The sequence below is a fragment of the Dendrobium catenatum genome, unplaced genomic scaffold (assembly GCF_001605985.2).
Source record: "Dendrobium catenatum unplaced genomic scaffold, ASM160598v2 fragScaff_scaffold_1024, whole genome shotgun sequence".
In the NCBI taxonomy this organism is placed as follows: Eukaryota; Viridiplantae; Streptophyta; class Magnoliopsida; order Asparagales; family Orchidaceae; genus Dendrobium; species Dendrobium catenatum.
In genome coordinates this window covers 1293066-1314495 of record NW_021319486.1, presented here as the reverse complement: position 1 = coordinate 1314495, position 21430 = coordinate 1293066, and the positions used below count along the sequence as shown (strand labels likewise).

Below are 21430 nucleotides of genomic sequence, written 5' to 3'. Positions count from 1 at the left end.
AATATTATATATAATATATATATATAATATATAATATATATATATATATATATATATATATATGGCAGAAGAGAAAAAAATTAAAATTTTGATCAAGTTAGATGTAGTAAAGTAAAAAATATAAGATCTTATAAATGATCAAGCATCAAGAAAAAATGAACAATTACTTTGAGAAATTAATAAAAGGGGATTTTTAAGGAAGAAAATATTTGGAAGAGTGTAACAAACATTATAGTGAAGTAAATGGAGTAGAGTTATCTTAAAAAGAGAAACATAAAGATTCACCTTAGGTCTAAATAAATACCTATTGAGATTTGAGAATTATGGGGATATTATAATTATTTGGTTAACAAATTTTTAAAAGAATTTTGAAAATTATGAGGATGTCAAATATTGGATAAGAAGCATTTTGGAATCAATATTTAAAAACAAATGCAATGCCAAAATTGTGCTAACTACAAAGGAATAAAGCTTCTAAGTCATATAATAAATTATACCTAAAAGCAGTGAAACAATCAGCTTAAAAATTACATCAATTTCAAAGAATTAATTTGATTTCATGTTCCGAAGATCTATTATAAAAATTATTTTTGTATTAAATGAATTAACGAATAAGCATAGAAAAAATATATATGATCATCATATAATTTGATTGATTTTGAGAAGCAAATGAGCGAATACTATAGAATAAAATTGGTATGTTTAAATGTGTGTATCAAAACATTAATTTTATTAAATATATTATGATGAAAGCTAAATAGTATTAAAATTATAGTGACCAAATTGTTTCAAATTAACATAGGTTTAAATCAAGGAGAAAAGGATCAAAATGTAACTGCTTACCACTCCAACTATTTTGAGGGATCATTTTGGACCCTCAACTCGTTAAAATAAGATCTTTTGGTGCCAACATCCAAACAAATGGATGTTGGATTTAATTGTGTTAAAATTAGGGGTATTTTAGTAATTTTATTTAATTTTATTATTTATTAGATATAATTTTAAAGTACTTTTTATTAAATTTTTATCAAAATAATTTTTAATTTAAATTCAATGTTGTTGCAGATTGTCATGGATTTGCCGCTGGGATTCGACTACATTGGGACTCGATTGGGCTATGGACTGATGCTCGGATCAATGTTCAAATTCGCCAGCTTTGCAAGAATGACTGGGAATTGAGTTGGATTCGTCTATGCTACGGAATAGATTTGCGGGATCGAGTCAGATTCGACTGTGGGTCGAAGCCGCGGGCGGAGGCTGTAAGGCGAGCGTGGGGTTGAAGGTAATGGCAGAACCCAGAGGCGAATCTGAGCATGGTTTGAAGTTGCTGGAGGGTTTCATTGTTGGATTTTGAACAACCTTTATTTTCTCTTTTTTTTATTATATCCTTCACAAACTTTCGTCATGTGAGTTGCGCTTAATTATTTCATTATTTTTTATAATATTAGGACAAAATGATCTCATTTTAAAGAGTTGATGGACCATTTTGGTCCCTCAAAATAGTTGGGGACCATTTTGGGACTTCCTAAAGATTTGAGGGACCATTTTGGTCTTTTTCTCTTTTGTATTTATTATGGAGATGCTTACAAAGGATATTCAAAGCAACATGCATTGATGTATATTTTTTATAGATAATATAATTTTGACTATTGAGACATTTAGTAAAATGAATGACAAGTTTGTAATAATTAATGAAATATTTAGAAGATAGAAGTCGAAAATTAGTATAAACAAATGTTTATGTATGATATATATATATATGAATATAATATATATATATATATATATATATATATATATATATATATAATTTATAGTCATCATGCATTGCCAGTGATCTCATGTAAAAAACCCTCACATTAAAGATAAATAACAAAATCAACACTTAGCGAGTCAACATTTTCATGCTTACATAGTCAGAGCATCTTGGCAAAAAAATAAAGTATGCAAAGCTCTATCTATCCAACGATTAAAAAGGCGGAAGAGCGTACGCACTGAGACGCGACTCAAGGCGAGACGAAGCATTTTACGCGTTGAGGTTACGCCTCGTTGGAGTTCGGCGGGAGCGTGCGTTATTTCGGTTGCCACAGAGCGCGTAGGCTGTCGTGTTCGTAACGCCTCGAAGTAAAAAACAACGAGGCACTGCTTCGATTGTAAGCTGATATAAGACCGGAGCGGTGAGCGTCGGTATAAGAGCGAGTATTAGGGTAACATACTTCTTCTGCTTCGGGTTTGAGAATCTGAAAGGCGAACCTCGTCGACTTCGACGACACAGTTCGGTCAGATGTTCGAACATAACTTTGAGTCGATGAAGGTAACGAATTTATTTCTTCTTCTCTTCTTCCCGTAATCTCCAGTCATTTTGCCTTCATGTTCACCTTCTTCTTTCCAACTTCATGTAATCCTCGGTTTCTTTTTTCACAGGCTAGGTAACGATCTTTCTTCCCGTTATTTGCTTTCTGTCTGCCTTCATCAGATTGTACATGCTCGGTACTGCTCGTACATGACTCGGACCGAGGAGTACGATGCTGCTACTGAGCGGTACGATGCTCGGTACATCGCTCGTGTACTGAGCCAGTACATGCTCGGTACTAAAAACCTCGATACTGAGCGGGTACATGAAGTACATGCTCGGTTTGAGCGGTACATGCTCGGTACACGCTCGTACTGAGCAAATTAACACATAATTCAAAGCATTAAAAAGCATAGAAATCTCCCCCCCCCAAGCTCACGGTTAAACACCCAAACCAGGAACCAAGGAGACAGCCACGGGAGACGAGGGGAACCACACGGACCGAGGGCCACGGCCATAGGAAACGAGGGACGGTCACGGAATAAGGAGCCAGCCGTGAGATCCCAAGAGGCAAACACAAAATACTAAAAGCCATGAGGAAACCAATTAGTCACCTCATGGGAAAAGACATTTATTGGAATTCTAAAAGCCGGTTTGGAATTCCAAGAGACTTACATAATTAAAAACATAAAAAGCATAAAAAGTACATTTAATATAGGATAATAAATGAACTAAAATTTTAGCTCATAATGAGCTAACTCTTAGTTTAATAAATGAGCTAAAGTCCAGCTCATAAATGAACTAAAAGTTTAGCTCAAATATGATGAACTACTAGACTCAAGGGAAGCCAAAATTTGATTTATTTTGGACTAGTGTTGACCCCCCTTTGTCTACATCAGATACAAACCCACTAATGTTAAATAAGTAATTATATTAAAATGGAGTACACAAAATAAATTCCATACAATCACTCTTACTTTACTATATTCACTTCTACTCCAACCAGCCAAACAATAGCATCTAAGTGCATCAAAAGTCGTGCATTGCATTATATGAGTGCATAGAAAGTCATATTAGGGCATTATAAGTTAATGTCTTCTTATGCTCTACCAAGCATGACAATCACCTGCATGTTAAATCTGAGATTGTTGTGCAAATTGAAAGCAACAACAACATATTAAAGGATTCATGTTATGATTATTCAATAAATTTTATGCTGGTTGTTGACTACTTTACGCAACCCATCACTTTTCTCATCCATGACTTGAGACCTGACAACAATAGTGTTGAAAATAATTTGTACTAAAATTCTTTGGCCTCAAGAAGTATTTAATTCCTAAAGAAACATGTATCAATTTTAAAATTTCAAAATTTTCTCTCTTGAAAATCAAACTCATCAATACAAAAGCACAATAATATCTGAGTCACCCTACCTATTAGATAGGACCGTAAGTCCCATCTTTTGAGTTCTATCCTCCACACTAAAATATTGGACTCGACAAGACTTGAACATCATGATAAAGTTTGAAATACTCGCAGTCAATGAATAGTTTCAAACTTCTTACTCTCAAAATAAACATGTTTACATTTTTGTGCGATGAGGACTAAGCATTTGACTGTGAAATTGATAGAATGATATTGTCTCATGTTTGCAATAATCTTTCAAAGCCATTAAAGGAAATCTACTTTTAATTTGCAAACTCTTGAGATTGTATTTATAAATTTTAATTTTAAGTATCAATCACTGACTCAATACTTGAAAGTTAAGAGTGGAAAGTAAAATTTTAATTAAATGGAAATTATATATTTTTGAAAATTAAGAGTGGAAAGTAAAAATGATTACTCTTATGATTAAATTTTATTATCTAATTGTGTGTACAAAATGATAAGAAGTTAGATATCAATAGGTGGAAAATAACTACATATGAAAGAAAAAGGAAAAAAGTCATTAATTTTGGAATCAATTATTTACACACTCAATAGAAATATAAGGTTGTTTTCCATGATTGTAGGATTGTTATAAATGTTGCCCATCAATTGCTAGTTGTTGAAGAAATTTTGTATCTTCAATACATTGAGATATTTGTGATTGAGCACAACATAAAAAATAATATATTATCCCAAAGCATTACATCAACCTCGGATCCTAGATCTTAGGTCAGGATTACTGAGGGGTAGTATTTCGAACCTATGTCTAACAGGATGAAAGGGATTTATAAACCTACACCTCACTTGAGGCTAAGTTAGCCCGACCTTTAGACTTTCATCCCTGCTTTAAAATGAGTGACAGCTAATCCATCTAAACGGTTTTAAAATCATGAGGTATGGTCTTAATGCATTTGCAAGATGGATAATGTTATTTTGATTTAGAAGATAGAGCTTGCAACTTTATTTTTTTGCCAAGATGCCTGACTATGTAAGCATGAAAATGTTGACTCGCTAAGTGTTGATTTTTGTTATTTAATCTTTAATGTGAGGGTTTTTTTACATGAGATACACTGGCAATGCATGATGACTAAATTTATATATATATATATATATATATATATCATATTCATAAACATTTGTTATACTAATTTTCGAACTTCTATCTTCTAAATATTTCATTAATTATTACAAACTTGTCATTCATTTTACTAAATGTCTCAATAGTCAAAATTATATTATCTATAAAAAATATACATCAATGCATGTTGCTTTGAATATCCTTTGTAAGCATCTCCATAATAAATACAAAAGAGAAAAAGACCAAAATGGTCCCTCAAATCTTTAGGAAGTCCCAAAATGGTCCCCAACTATTTTGAGGGACCAAAATGGTCCATCAACTCTTTAAAATGAGATCATTTTGGTCCTAATATTATAAAAATAATGGAAAAATTAAGCGCAACTCACATGACGAAAGGTTTGTGAAGGATATAATAAAAAAAAGAGAAATAAAGGTTGTATCAAAATCCAACAATGAAACCCTCCAGCAACTTCAAACCCATGCTCAGATTCGCCTTCTGGCTTCTGCCATTACCTTCAACCCCACGCTCGCCTTACAGCCTCCGCCCGCGGCTTCGACCCACAGTCGAATCTGACTCGATCCCGCAATCTATTCCGTAGCATAGACGAATCCAACTCAATTCCACAGTCATTCTTGCAAAGCTGGCGAATTTGAACATTGATCCCGAGCATCAGTCCCATAGCCCAATCGAGTCCCAATGTAGTCGAATCCCAGCGGCGAATCCCATCGACAATCTGTCAACAACATTGAATTTAAATTAAAAAAATTATTTTTGATAAAGAATTTAATAAAAAAGTACTTTAAAATTATATCTAATAAATAATAAAATTAAATAAAATTACTAAAATACCCCTAATTTTAACACAATTAAATCCAACATCCATTTGTTTGGATGTTGGCACCAAAATGATCTTATTTTAACGAGTTGAGGGTCCAAAATGATCCCTCAAAATAGTTGGAGATCATTTTGGTCCCTCCTAAAGAGTTGGTGGACCATTTTGATCCTTTTCTCCTTGATTTAAACCTATGTTAATTTGAAACAATTTGGTCACTATAATTTTAATACTATTTAGCGTTTCATCATAAATATATTTAATAAAATTAATGTATCTTGATACACACCATTTAAACATACCAATTTTATTCTATAGTATTCGCTCATTTGCCTTCTCAAAATCAATCAAATTATATGATGATCATATATATTTTTTCTATGCTTATTCGTTAATTCATTTAATACAAAAATAATTTTTATAATAGATCTTTGGAACATGAAATCAAATTAATTCTTTGAAATTGATGTAACTTTTTTAAGCTGATTGTTTCACTGCTTTTAGGTATAATTTATTATATGACTTAGAAGCTTTATTCCTTTGTAGTTAGCACAATTTTTGGCATTGCATTTGTTTTTAAATATTGATTCCAAAATGCTTCTTATCCAATATTTGACATCCTCATAATTTTCAAAATTCTTTTAAAAATTTGTTAACCAAATAATTATAATATCCCCCATAATTCTCCAAATCTCAATAGGTATTTCATTTAGACCTAAGGTGAATCTTTTTTTTTTTTTTTATTTTTTTTTTGTCACTAGAAGTTTCGGTAGTATTTAATTTTTGCCACCTTTTGAAAGTACATTTATTTTCCTTTATAATCCTTGTACGTCCTCACTTCAAGTTCAAGTATCTTTATCAATTTGTGATCTATTTTAAAACTAGAATTTCTATACTAATCCCTTTAATAAATTGTTTACCTTAAATTAAGTTAGGCTTAAGTAAAGAATTCTATTTTTTTTTCTTAGTAATCTATTTTAAAAGATTGTTAATTTGTTACCTTTCAAATTCCACGATCTTATCTTAGGGTTGTATTTGCTTTTGATTATTTTTTTATACTCTTTAAGATATAAATTCATAACCATTACTATATGTAATATGGTTATTTTTCTCATGGAATCACTTTGCAACCTAACGAACACTTTGCAACCTAATTCGTTATATACTTCTTTCCTTCAAGAACAAATCTATTTTTGATTAGCTGATTTCATTCTTGTAATAACTAAGTGCTCATGTTATTTTCTAAATTATGTTTTTGTTATTATAAGCTCATCGTAGACTACGAATAATTCTAGTATAGTTTTTCACATTGCATTTCTTTCTATTATGCTATAACCACCATGTACCTTCTCATATTCCATCCTAATCAATTATTGAAAAGTTGTGTGGGCTCTGAAAATTCACATCATGCTCTTCTAAGAGAGTTTTGCTTTCGAGTGAAACTTTCAATAAGTAGATTGAATTGTAGATTTCGTCCTCATTTAGTGAAGACTTTATGATTTAATTTTAGGTTTCTCATAGGCTCAAGCCTTTATTGTTCATCAACCCTTCCGATAATGAAAGATAACTTTTAATTAAAATTAGTCCATAGACACTAAATTCTTAGCTTATAGAGCTTATAGTAACACCAATTTGAATTTATGTTGTGGAAAATTTGTTCCCTTCAGTTGTGAGCGGGTTATGGAGAGAATTATGATGAATTTCATCAAGAGCATATGGTTATGTCGTCCCGTGCTATTGTGGACCTTAATTTAGTTAGTCAATGGAGATAATTGACTCAATATGACTGAAGTATTTTTATCGGCAATCATGAATTGCATCGTCCAAGAGAACTTTATGAAACTGGGGTGGATATTTTCATAAGGGGTCAATCTTAAGTTATCTTTGCTAGTCAAAATTTTTGTGTCTTATCAAATGAACCTTATGATTTAGAACTTAACGGGTTGAGCTATTCTAAAACGAGTCTTTATCCATGATTCTAATTTAATGGTGCTATTACAACTAAATCACTCTTAAGATCCTAATTGCAGCTATATTTTTGCAGCAAAATTCCCTAATCATAAGATGCATGCAACATTCTTATTGGCATGAGATGTTTTGATATTGATTATATTGATATGTTTTATATGATTTTGACTTTTTGTGAGCTGATATTATCTTAAATTTATTACACTTTTCAAATTGTTGCACAAGTTTGAAGAATTATTTCTTTAAGATTGTGATGATAAATTCACTGCTTGAAATATAATTATTTTTTCTTTTTTTTTTTTTGCAAGTTCATATTTAAGTGTGGCATTGATCATTTACAAATAAAAAAGAGTTCTTTCGTTGTTAAAGGCTTTGAAGGTCTCATAGGAACACAAAATATATTATATTTTCATTTTGAGTTTGGTACGTACATGTTTGTAATGAGGTCAACTCTAACCTTTGAGACGTGTAGCATCGGACCTTTAGTTATTTCGAGTTATTTCATAGTGCTTTGTTTTTAACTATTCAAGTTTTGTGCTTAACTCCTAAGGTCTATTTCATTTGCTTTGTTTATGTTATGTTATCATCTAATTATGTTCCTATGTAATTGATATTTGTGAAGTAACTTTGTTAATTCTGGATTAACTATTCTGAAATAAAATCGTTGAATTAAATGAACTCTTATAAACATATTTTTATGCACAACAACAACAACAACATCAAGCCTTTATCCCAGTACGTGGGGTCGGCTACATGAATCCTTTTTCTCCATTGTGTCCTATTAAAAGTCAAATTCTCGTTTAAATCTAATAAAGAAAGGTCATTCCTAATATTTTCTAACCAAGTCTTTTTAGGTCTACCCCTACCTTTCTTAACATAAGTCAAATCTAATACCTCTACTCTCCTAACCGGGTCATCACAAGGCCAAACATATTTTTATGCACAATGATAAATATATTAATCTTTCATCTAAATATACAAGTTATTTCATAGTGCTTACTTTCATGTAAATATATAATTTATTTCATTGGGGTCATAAACTTTAAAAATGTTTGTATATAAATCCATTAAACATAAAATCATACAATGTGTATCAAATCGTGTTTTTATTTCTATTTAGTATACAAATTCTATTAAAAAAACCATTTAAAAGAGTCAGTTGCTTTTTGAATGTGCGATCTTTAAGGTTCTATTTGGGAATTCGTTTTAGCTGCTTCGTTTTTTCTCCTCAAATTGATTTGCCATCATTTTTTTATAGGATTTCAATTACTTATTGTTTAAATTCTTCAAAATAAGTTACCAAACTGCCCCTTAGTCTAAAAAATGAGCCATATATATGCACTAACGATGTGCTTGAGACCTCTAAACTAAGCATAAAACGCTTTAGTTCATACAAGTATTAGCTCCCTTTTATTTTTATGCTTAGTTTTACTTTTTTATTTAGATATTTGAGAGCATCTTTCATAATGGAATTATCTGGATCATAGGCTCCTATTTCATCACATAGTATTCATGAAAAAATGGATCCAGCATAGAATCATTTAAGTGAATCTAAAAGTTTTGATTAAAAAAAAGATATATGTGTTATGTAGAATTCTATGTTATTTTAGATGTATCAATATGATTAAACAAAACATTGATGGAGTGAAATATTGCTCCATATAAGGTGTTATATGATGTTTTTATCAAATGCAAGAAAATCTAAAAGAAATATCTCCCAAAAGCAAGAATCAAAAGAAGATGAAGAGAGTATGCACGTATTTGGTGATCATGACATTGAAGAAGAGAGATTCCTCTCATTCTATATAACAAAGTTCAGCTGCACATGACAAATAATTAATTTAAAGAAAGGAAGAAACTGATGATATGGAAATTTTATTTTGCTCAACTAAGCCTTGTTCACAATCATCTTTAAAATCTATATTGACATATAAAGAGGTTGTACGTCGCACTGTTGTGACACTTGAAAGATTTTTTTGTTGCATCCTTATGAATGTATTTAATTAATCTTTTACACAACTTTTGAAACTTGAACAGATTGAACCTTTGAACGTCTTCTGATTTTATTTCCAGTTCAATTTTCAGAACTTTTCTAGTAGAACTTATGTGCCCATTTAAATTGCTTCCAATAATTATTGTTTTTCACCATATATACAGCGTTGTAGTTCAAATAAATGGAAATGTTATTTTTGTTTTTAAACAAAATTAACTATTGAGAGGTGAAATTAGATGGACACTTACAAAAAGTGCAGACAATGGAAATTTGGGAAGAAAAGGAGCAAGCGGAACAGGACTTGTGAAAATCTATGGATCTTCATATTGTTGAAGTGCTTGCTTTGTTTTATTGTGTTTAAGCCTATATGTGATTTATTTGGATATTTTCATTTTGTGCATTTTAGGTTGAAGGTGTCATTACATGAGGAGCCAGGGATTCTACTTCAAAATTTTGATGTTTATATTGTGCCGTTGTATTTGTGGCCCTAATGTTCTTGGTGATGTTTTGAGCGTTTCCTGTCATGCTAGCAACTATTTCAGTTTCTCAAACAGTCTGGGAATACACTCTTTTTTTATCGTGGTTTTTCCCAAAATCTAAATTGAAGGAAACTTATGTAGGCCTTTTGATAACTATGTAAATCCACTGAGTCTGCTGGATCATTAGCAAATTTGGCTGGACAGAGGAAGGAGCAGACAGAATGTTTTGGCAGGACAGAGGAAGGGAGCAGACAGAATGTTTTGGCACTTGAGAAATGCCTGGAAGTTATATAGAACTGTACTAGCGCTAGCGCTAAACTTACTTTAATTGGGATTACTGTGAACCCCTATGTCCTAACTTTCCCATCGTAGGCTTGTTCTATTTCCTTAATTTTCCCCAGTATTTTCACTGGACTTGCATTTCCTGCAGGTTAGCAAATCTTAGAAACTTGAGGAGTTAGATTTCATTGAAGTTTCAGGATAAATTAGGAAAGGTTTCCATTTTAAAACCATAGTTACGTTATGGTGCAAGGAAATGAAATCAAATCTAACAGGTGGAGCCTAGAGTGAGAAAAGCTGCAGAGTGAAGCATGATGTAGAACATCGACTAACGAGCAATGCATTCAATTAGGAGATGTAGGAAGACAGCAAATTGACTCTCAACTAACCTTTCTATCAATTCAGGTCTGCAGTTGAAGTTAAAATTTAGAGTTACGGTCAGCTGGGTGGCTATGGAGGTTATTTACTTGTTAGAATCAAGTTTAGCTGATTGTGGTGGATTTGGATGTTTTAATTGTTTCTATAGCTTCACTGGTTTAACAGGATTGATTACTGTAATGTCGTTGCTTCCACAAGAATAGTGATGATCCTTCTCTGTCATCTACTTGTTAGATTATCCTGGAACTATATCTTGATTATCATTTATTAAGAGGTTTGATGGAGAAATATAGAGAAAATAAGGAGGATCTACATATGATATTTATTTATTTAGAAAAAGTATATGATAAAGTTCCAAGAGAAGTGCTATGGAGAGTTTTTGAAAAGAAATGAGTTAATAACGTTTATATTCAAATCATTAAAGATATGTATGCAGGAGCTATTACTTGTTTTCAAACTCAAGGTGGTTTGACCAAGTATTTCCCTATTTCGGTTGGGTTACATCAAGGATTAGCTTAAGCCCAAATCTTTTTTGCTTTAGTCATGGATGCTCTCACTAGACATTTGCAAGAGGATGTACCTTGGTGTATGGTTTTTGCTGATGATATTCTTCTTGTTGGTAAGACTAGAGAGGGAGTTGAAGGTAAACTTGAATTATGGAGGTCAACCTTAGAGTCTAAAGGTTTTCGTTTGAGTAGATCTAAAACGGAATATATGGAGTGTAATTTTAGTTGTAATAGACCTAGTGAGGGGATTGTAACTTTGGGCAATCAAGTCATTAATAAGAGTACACATTTTAAATATCTTGGATCTATTGTTCAGAGCGATGGTGAAATAGATGGGGATATTATCAGCAGAATTCAAGTTGGATGGTTGAAGTGGCGGAATGCATCGGGCTTGTTATGTGATAGAAATGTACCCCTCAAAATTAAGGGAAAATTCTATAAGATGGTAGTGAGGCCTGCAATGCTTTATGGTGCCGAATGTTGGCCATTAAAAGAGAAGCATAATACTAAGTTAAGTGTGGCAGAGATGAGGATGCTCAGTGAAGATGGTAGGAAAGAACTTCATATAGCTCAAGTTGCTTTTGACTGAAAGCCAAAAGTTGTTTTTAGTTTACTTACGATTTTTCTCTTCCATATTTGTCCATCCTACTTACTTAACTCTATTTGGGGGGGGGGGGAGGAGGGATTTTAGCCCCTCTGCCCTTTCTAGCTGTCCGCCTCCGGCTGCTGGGTCGGCTGTAGTACCGGTCCTGCTAGATCAACCGTGATGATGCCCCCCTCCCAAAAATGTACCTTGTCCTCTAAATGGAAGGTTGGGAACTGTCTCCTGATTGCTCGTATGACTCCCAAGTGGCATCATGCTCTGGCAAGTCCTTCTACTTGATTAGCACCTCTTATGCCCCTGCCTCCCCTCTGCGTACACCTGCTATTTTCAAGGGTTCCAACATAACTTTCATGTCCTCTATCAAAGTTGGGGGTAGTGATGATGGTGCATGTTCCCTATTGCCTTCATCAGCTGCAATACATGAAAGATTGGGTGCAAAGTTGAGGATGGTGTTAGCCTTAATCGATAGGCTACTGCTCCGATGTGCTCCAAGATCTCATAAGGACCAAAATATTTTGGTGATAGTTTTTCATTCCTTCTCCTGGCTATAGTTTTTTGTCTGTAGGGCCTCAATTTTAAGTAAATTGTGTATTCCAGTTCAAAAGTTACCTCTCTACTATGATCATTCGTCTTCCTCTTCATGATTTGTTGGGCTATCAACAAATGCCCCTTAAGCTATGGTTGTATATTGTCCCTCTCCTCTAAGCACTGCTCTATACTAGACACTGATGTAGTGCCCGTAATGAATAAAGTGTGGTGAGTCTCTCCCATAAAGAATCTTGAAGGGAGTGGTCTTTGTTGTTGAGTGGTTGAGGTATTGTACCAATATTCTAACCATACAATCCACCTAGCCCAACTCTTTGGTGTGTCTGATACAAAGCATTTCAAGTAGGTCTCTACACTCTGGTAGACCACTTATGTCTAACCAATTATCTAAGGGTGGTAGGTTGTACTTCGCTTCAATACGGTCCCCTATAAACGAAATAGCTCCTTCCAGACGTGGCTAAGGAACACCTTGTTCCTATCTAACACAATGGCTTTTGGAAGCGTACCACTTCTTGAATGAAAATAGTGGCCACTGCGACTATAGTATAAGGGTTCTTCAGAGGGATGAAATATCCATACTTGCTAAGATGGACCACTACTATCAAGATCACCGAAAACCCTTCCGATTGTGGTAACTCGATGAAGTCCATCATCACTTCCTCCCATACACTTTCCGGTAGGGCTAAGGGTTGTAGTAACCCTGCTGGCGTCATGGCTATGTACTTATGCCTTAGGCACACATAGCATTTGGCGAACCAATTCTCTACATCGCTATGCATCCCTACCCAATATAACTTCGCTAATAGTCGACTATACATCTTTTGAACTTAGAAGTGCCCTCCTATTGCAATGCCATGGAACTATTGCAGTAGTTTGGGAATATACCCCAAGGTTCGAGGTAACACAAACCTCCCATGGTACAATATCTATTCCTCATTCGGATCATAAACTGGGTGACTATCTAGATCCTGCAACAACAACTCCTTGATCTTCCTCAACTCTTCATTATGCTCATTCTCATGTCATAATTCCTCCCAATTTACCATCAATGATACTGACAAGACCGCCAACTGATGGCCATCATCTCTCTTGGACAAGGCATCTACTGCCTTGTTTTCTTGTCCTAGCTGATATTGAATCTCAAAATCATATCCAAGTAACTTAGATAGCCATCTTTAGTGCTCCTCAGTGATCATTCGTTGTTCAAACAAAAATTTTAGGCTCTTTTGATCTGTATTGACTATGAAACGTCTCCCCAACAGATAAGATCGTAATTTCTGAATAGTTAATACAATCGCCATCAGATCCTGCTCATACACAGATTTGAGCTTTGCCCTAGTTGTGAGCACTTGGTTGAAGTATGCAATATGCCTCTGATCTTGCATGAGTATTGCTCCTAGCCCATATCTTGATGCATCTTTCTCCACAACAAAGGGTTTCCTAAAATCTGGAAGTGCCAACACATGTACATTAATCATCATTGTCTTCAAATCCTGGAAGGCTCGAGTCGCTTCCTCTCCCCATTTGAAATTATCCTTTTTTAATTGCTCTTTTAAAGGCCTTATTATGGAAGGTGGCAGGGGCGTTGGTGAGGCTGAAAGGCATCACCATGAAATCGTAGTGCCCTTGTCCTGAATGCCGTCTTGTGCACATCTGCTGTCTTCATCTTAATTTGATGGTATCCCGACTTCAAATCAATTTTGGAAAAAAAACACAGCTCCAAATAACTCATCCAAGATTTCATCTATCACGGGAATTGGAAACTTATCTAGCACGGTTTCCTTGTTTAGAGCCCTGTAATCTACACAGAATCTCCAACTATCATCCTTCTTCACCAACAGTACCAGGCTATAGAAAGGATTTACACTAGGTCTTATGATTCCTGCTTCCATCATCTCCCTGATCAGCCTCTCTATCTCATCCTTTTGGATCAGGGGGTAACGGTATGGTCTGTCACTGATGGGAGAAGTCCTTTCTTTCAAGTTGATGGCATTCTCATGCTCTCGAGGTGGTGGTACCCCGATCGGTGGCTGAAATACATCCTTAAATTATTGCAGAGTCTGTTGGGCCCCTACTAGAATTTCCCTTGCCTCCTATTCTTGGACCCCTTTTATGCTTTGCAACTCTACCAAATATCCCAGGCATGTATCCTAGATTGTCCTGAGCATGATTTTTAAAGATACCATGGTCTAGCATAAGCAAGCATCCCTTTGAAGCACTACCATTTTCCCTCGACCTGTATCTCCATGGTCAAGGACTTTCAGTTCTCCTTCATATCCAACTAGTTCTTCCTCAGAGTCACATCTATACTTCCTAAGTATAAGGTAAAGAAATCATCCACCGCCTAAATATCATGTAAGGCCATCACCGCCCCTTTACATATTCCTATGCTCTATATCTTGCGTGTGCCCATCATCACTTGACATCCTTTTGTCCTCGCTAACTTCGACCTCCATCGATCCACCACCCAATTTGAGATGAAGTTATGTGTGGCTCCGCTATTTGTCAGATCTACCACCTATTGCTCTTCAATTTATCCTCTTGCTTTCATGGTGTGATTTGGAGTAATCCTACCATAGAGTTCAAGGACACCTCTGTCATGACCTGGCCCGGTTAGCTCGTATAGATGAGGCGGGAATGGAATCGTACGTTCAGAACTGTTCAATCATCATATTGCATGTATAAAAATTCTAAAAGACTTCAATATGAATTTAAAAGTGCCTCTAAACCTTTTTCCAAAACATATGTTTAACATTACAAGCCATTTCAAAAGAGAGTTCATATACAAGGTGGTTATAAAATGAGACAATTCATGCCAAAACCACCCAAAAGAAAAACTAACTATAGCTAGGAAAACATATAAAAGAACCTGTCAACCGGTACACGACGGCTGTATGTAAACCTTGGGTTGTCAGCCATCTCTTGTAGCAGGTTCTCCTGAAAAGTATCCCAGCACGAGAGAGTGAGCTAACACTCAATAGGAATTTTCTAATCCTAACATGTTCACATGTCTTATAAAATAAAATTTACATTTTTTAAACTAATGGGGACATGCTTTGATTTTTTTCCTACACATGCTTTCTTATGTCTTTAAAATGATAGATATTTTATGTATGCCATATGCATATGTCTTATATATATCATGTAATGAATGTCATATCATATGCTTATTTATTTATCATATACAACCGTACCGGAGTATCAGGGGTGTACTGATCAGGTACACAAACATCTTTTGGCCATTTATTTCTTTTCCTCTTTTGCCCCAAAGGGCCATATTATTCCCATATTGCTCATAAGAGTCATATTAGTGCTTTTGCACCGTATTTGGTACTCGGCAATCATCATGCACAAGCATTTTCATATTCTTTCCATATAAGTATAACTTCTTTCCTTATAACTTCATATGTCTCAAACATGAGGTAAATGTTTGACATGTTTACCATATGTATAGTAGACTTGTATCTCAAACATGAAGTGACATGTAACATGAAGTAATTATTTGACATGTATTCCTAAACATGAAGTGACATGCATCTTAAACATTTTGTGACATGTATCTTTAACATGGAGTGACATGTATCTTTATCTTAAACATGGACATGTATCTTAAACATGGAATGACATGTATCAATTAAATCAATTACATAAGGATATAAAACATAAAAGATTCATAAAAGCAAAATGAAATGTAAACTTTCGGAATAAATCATAAAAATAATTGGAAAAATTATTTTTTTCTCAAAATATCAATTTCTCTTAATTAGAGACTTCCCTAAACCCTTAGGAATATTTTTTGTGAACATACAAGCTTAAAAACCCTAGGTTAGGAAAAGCCCTAATGTTGAAACTTAAAATCCTTTGAAGGACATTTGCATTTTGCTTCAAAAACACCTTCCCTCAAATCTTCTAACATTTCCATACAAAAATAAATCAAAAAAGAGAAACACTAATTTCGGATTTTATGTTTCCTTAAGCAAAAACTTAGATTTTAAAGCTTAGAAATGTGAGCAATATCAAGCCCTAATATTTTTCTAAAGAAATCATCAAGAAAATCCAAACCCTAAAAATCTTTCTCAAGAAAACTAAGAGAAAACTCCATTATTCTTGCATGTGAAGCTTACCTTTATCTTTCCTACCCTTTTTCCTTCGTTTTCCCCCTAATTCCGCCACCGGAGAGCTGCTGTTCACCGCCCACTAAGCCCTCCCGTCGCCTCTCCTCCCTCTCTCTTGCGTGCGGCCGAAGAAACAAGAGGGAATGAATGGATCGGTCTCTAGGAGGATGAGGGTCTTAAAGGATTTCTCTTAAGTGGCTTATTACGCATGTACCCATGCTAATCAAATTTTCTTAAGAGCTCATGAGGGGTAGTATGGTATAAGAGGGCAAATTTTACTTAAACATCTTCGGTGATTTTTAATTTCAAATCCATGCGGAATTTGATATAAGTTCTTTATATCGTTTCGATCAAAATTTCGTGACGAATTTAATAAAATTTATTTCGTCGAATTCCGACAACATTAAAATTTTGCCTAAGTTCGTTGCGGCGCATTGAAATGCATGCTACGCACTCAAACGACGAATTTCGGGTTTTACAACCTCCACATCCAAATGCAGTTGCTCTGTCTCCTACAATACCTCCAACTCCTCCCCGCTCTCCTCTACCCCCTATAGATCATCAAGGCCTGAAGGGCTCGATTCTTGCATTTATGCCTTGGTGTAAATTTCTCACCACACTTGAAGCATAGCCCTTTCTCCCGCCTGTCCTGCACTTTTGCTTCTGTGATTCACTTGAAATTTCCTCTAGGACGAACTTTTGTGCTCTTCTCCTTAGGTGCATCCCTCTAAAATGACACTATCTTGGTCCTTGGTGCCAAGGTAGTAGAGGTGTTCCTGTAAGCCCCTCCCATGGGGATGCTTCGGCTGGCCTTTTCCCTCTTATGTTTCTCCTCCACCCTTGTGCTACCTCCATCGTCTCTCTTAGCCCTCTAGACCTCAGTACCCTGAGTTTTGCCTGTATGTCCTTCATAGGCCCCTTCCTGAAATTCTCCTTCAATCCTTCCTTATAGATCCCCCTCAGTCTCCCCAACAGCAGCTCAAACTTCTCCCGGTACTCCATAATTATCCCCTCCTAAGTTAGAGCATAGAATAACTCGTGGAGGTCTCTTTCTCGAATGGCTCGGAGACGTTCTAACTAGCACTCCTTAAATTCTCTTAATGAGTAGATCTGATACCTAGCCTCCCTCCATTGGAACTAGGCTTAGGCTTTCCCTTCCGAATATAGGCCTGCCGCCATGAGTTTTTCCCTTTTCGTTTGCCCGTTGATTGCAAAGTATCGTTCCACCCGATATACCCAACCCTAAGCATCCTCCCTCCCCTTCAAAGAACAGCACCTTTTGCTTCCTCGATCTTGCATTCATACCCCAATGGCTTATTCCACCGTTGGCTCCTCCCGCATAGTGGTGGTGTGATTCTCTCTTCTTCCCTCAACGGATTTGGACCCCATGGTTCGGCACCACCATTGCTTCCTTCGGTCTCTCCTCTTCCTGCTTCCCTTTCTTCTAGATACCCCGATACCCATCCCCTCAAAATCCCTCGAGGTGGTCCTTGAATGAAGACACTCTCCCCTTCATCATCCTCCTAAACTTTCTTCCCTTTCCAATCAATCCTAGGAGTAGCCGGCAAAGTCTTTGATTGTATCTTGATCAATGTTTTCATCATGCTTTCTATGTTTCCAAAACGGCTTTCCATGAAGGAAAACCTTCCCTCCATTTCGGAAAATCTTTCTTCCATCCCGAAATGTTTCTCTTGCATCTCGGCCCTAAGTTGCTCCATCTTGCTTTCCAAAGCTCCCATCTTCTTCGCTGTCATTCACAGATTTTGGCCTCCAACAGCGAAAATCAGCAAGGTGGAAAAAAAGTTCAGCAGAAAATAGCAATGGGGACTTTAACTTTCAGCCGAGGACATCGCTCTGATACCAATTTGATACGCCTTGGAGTAAATTTCAGCAAACAACGACAGGAAATCCACAGAAAAACAGTAGAAAACAATAGATTTTGGAGGAAATAGTAGTTGATTTTGATTAATAACTCAACAAGAAATAAAAGGTACAAGTGATCTACAATTAGAGAAGTAGATTGTCTCTATCAATCAACCTAGACGCTGCTAGGAAGCCCTCACAGAAGAAACTACAACAAATTCTTAATAAAACATACCCTAATATAAAGTAATAATTCCTATATAAGCCCCTGCTCTTCCCTCCAATTTAGCCCTAAAAAATCTCTCTTATCTTAATTAATTCCCTTCCTCTTTTGAATTCAAATTTCCTTCACTAGTTCATTCTTTAATCATCCTCGTAGCATATGGAATAATTGGTTTACTTGGCCCCACAAGTGCGGCCGGAAATTTCAGCCCCTCCACCCCTTGTAGCTAGTCTGCCCCCTAGCTGTTGGGTAAGCTACAGGACCGGTCCTGCTGGATCAGCCGTAATAATCTGCTTTGGTAGAAATTGTTTTTAAGATCGAAAACTTATATTCATGGTTGAAACAAAATCACTGTAGTGACACGAGAAACAGTTCCTTTTTTTGTATGTTTCTTTGCGGACGGGTTCTTAAGCCACGTGTGGAACTTTAGAATATTTAAAATTAAGCAGCAATTCCATTTGGAACTGCTTCAATTGCTTTTGCTGAAACCTTAATACGATCTTAGGTTTGATGTATAAAGATTGGCACAGATGTTGGGAGCAATCAGGTTTCCTTGTTAAATGATGCCTCCTTGAGACATTAGTGCAATGATTATTACTAGATTCAGCTCTTCCAGTTTCTTCTTTTTTTTTTTTAATTATTTGATCCATCTTTGTTTGGATTTAGAGTTCATGGGTTTGGATAACAAAAAAATAAGCAACAATAAAGCTTTGTGCGTTAGTCCTGTCATATTCTGATACATATATTTTCATTAAGCTATATATGAATCTTACCTGTCCTCTTTATCTGCTTAAGCTACAGTAATTGTCTTCATTCAGGTATTTTTATCAAGATATTTTTCTATTTCCTGATCAGGGTTTCAGGAAAGTTGACCCCGATAAATGGGAGTTTGCAAATGAGGGTTTTTTGAAAGGCCAAAAGCATTTGCTGAAGAACATTAACAGGAGAAAACCCTCCAGTGCTCATTCTCAGCAGCAGATGCTGCCCCCAAATACACCCAGCAGTGCTTTAGGAGCTTGTGTTGAGGTGGGAAAGTTTGGACTCGAGGAAGAGATCGAGAGGCTGAAAAGGGACAAGAACGTTCTCATGCAAGAACTGGTCAGACTTAGACATCAACAGCAGGGGACGGATAATCAGTTACAAACACTAACTCAAAGACTACAAGGAATGGAACAGCGTCAGCAACAGATGATGTCATTCTTGGCCAAGGCCATGCAGAGTCCTGGTTTCCTAGCGCAAATAGTGCAGCAAAATGACAGCAACCGTCGTATTGTTGGAGTTGGCAAAAAACGAAGGTTACCCAAGCAAGAAAACAAATTAGAAGGTGAGAGCAGTGCCTCCCCAGATGGTCAAATAATCAAGTACCAGCCCCTAATGACTGAGGCAGCAAAATCTTTGCTAATGCAGATTCTCAAGCTCGACTCATCTCCCATGCTAGAATCCCGGGGCAATGCTGAGGGTTTTCTTATTGATAATTTCTCTTCACATAACGGATTGAGTGCTTCTGAAAATCGAAACTCATGGGTCACCCTCAAGGAAGTTCCAGCCACCTCTGTGCCTCCTTACTTACCACAAAGCTCTGGTTTTCCAGCAATTCATCCATCTTCCGCAGGCATTGCGGACATACCAGCAACGTCGGGAATCCATGATATCGATTTGCTTTCTGTTGTTCCAGAGCCCATGTCTTCTAGCTCAACAAACATGAGCGCTCATGAATCCACGAAGGTTCCTGGAATGATGCCTACTGATGACCACCTTGACGTTGCAGTTGATGCCTTTGCGCCACTAGAACCAAATATATTCCTTGGTGAATTTGCAGTAGTTGATGAATCAGTTCCAATTGAAACTGAGAACTTCTCTCTCGATTCAGAGATTGACATCCCCATTGGTGATGACTCAAAGCTTCCTTGTATCAATGATTCATTCTGGGAGCAGTTCCTCATGGAGAGTTCACTGTCCGGTGATGTTGCCGAGCAAGTTGATGACTCGAGCATACAGGAAACCAGCGACATGACACCAGAAACGGAGAATGTCTGGGACAGTACTCACCACATGCAACATCTCACTGAGCAGATGGAGCTTCTGTCACAAGAGGCTAAGAAGTGATACATTTTATGTGCTGCTGACTTTTCCTGGTGCCAGGCAATCAGTGTAGTTTCTTGAAATATCGCTGGCAAGTTCTCTTTCTGGATGCAAAATGCATATAATCCAGCAAAAAGTACAGTTGCAGTTTATAATCTGCATTGTGGATCGCTGTGTCAAGTTTTTTCTGTATCTTACAAAGTTGATCTTCTGTTCCTCTTCGCCTCGCTTCCATAAAGGCAAGTTTTTTTTTTGGTGACTAATGATTGATCTCTTGTTAGATATGAGAAGCCTTACGTGTATTTTTTTGTCCTGCTATGTTGAAGAATTTGAATTCTGACTAAAGTCTAGTGAAGGTTATCTTCGGTAGAGAGCAGTGTTCAGTACAAAGGAATGCGCAAGCAAATGCTTAGTTTTCCGGGAATGAATCCCTTTCTTTGCCATTTATCAACCCATTATTCTGTGCAATGGATGGCTTGGTTGAGCGAGATTGCTCCTTTTTGCATATAGTGAAGGTTTTGGTTAACCTTTTATCATAAAACTGCTTTATTTTCGACCCGTTTATTTGATTTGAATTGAGATACTGAAAATACCAGCCTTTTTTCACATGCTGAATATACAAGCATGCCCGACATTTAGGATTAGTTTGTGATAACTTTTTTACTTCTTTCTAAGACAACTTTGTAGTATAAAAATTTTATGTTAAAAACCTGCTTTAGGTTTTGTTTGGGACTGCTTTATAAAATAGCTTTTTAGTACAAA

The 21430-nt window shown here is 35.8% G+C and overlaps 1 protein-coding gene across 1 annotated transcript in view; it reads left to right on the top strand.

Moving 5' to 3' along the window:
- The window catches only part of LOC110116745 (heat stress transcription factor A-1), a 48731-nt gene extending 27556 nt beyond the window's left edge, over nucleotides 1–21175 (top strand). The window contains exon 3 of the mRNA XM_020850444.2: nucleotides 19442–21175. Coding sequence (XP_020706103.1) covers nucleotides 19442–20692 — 1251 coding nt within the window. The 3' untranslated portion in view covers nucleotides 20693–21175. The remainder of the gene's footprint in view (nucleotides 1–19441) is intronic.
- The last annotated feature ends 255 nt before the right edge of the window (nucleotides 21176–21430 follow it).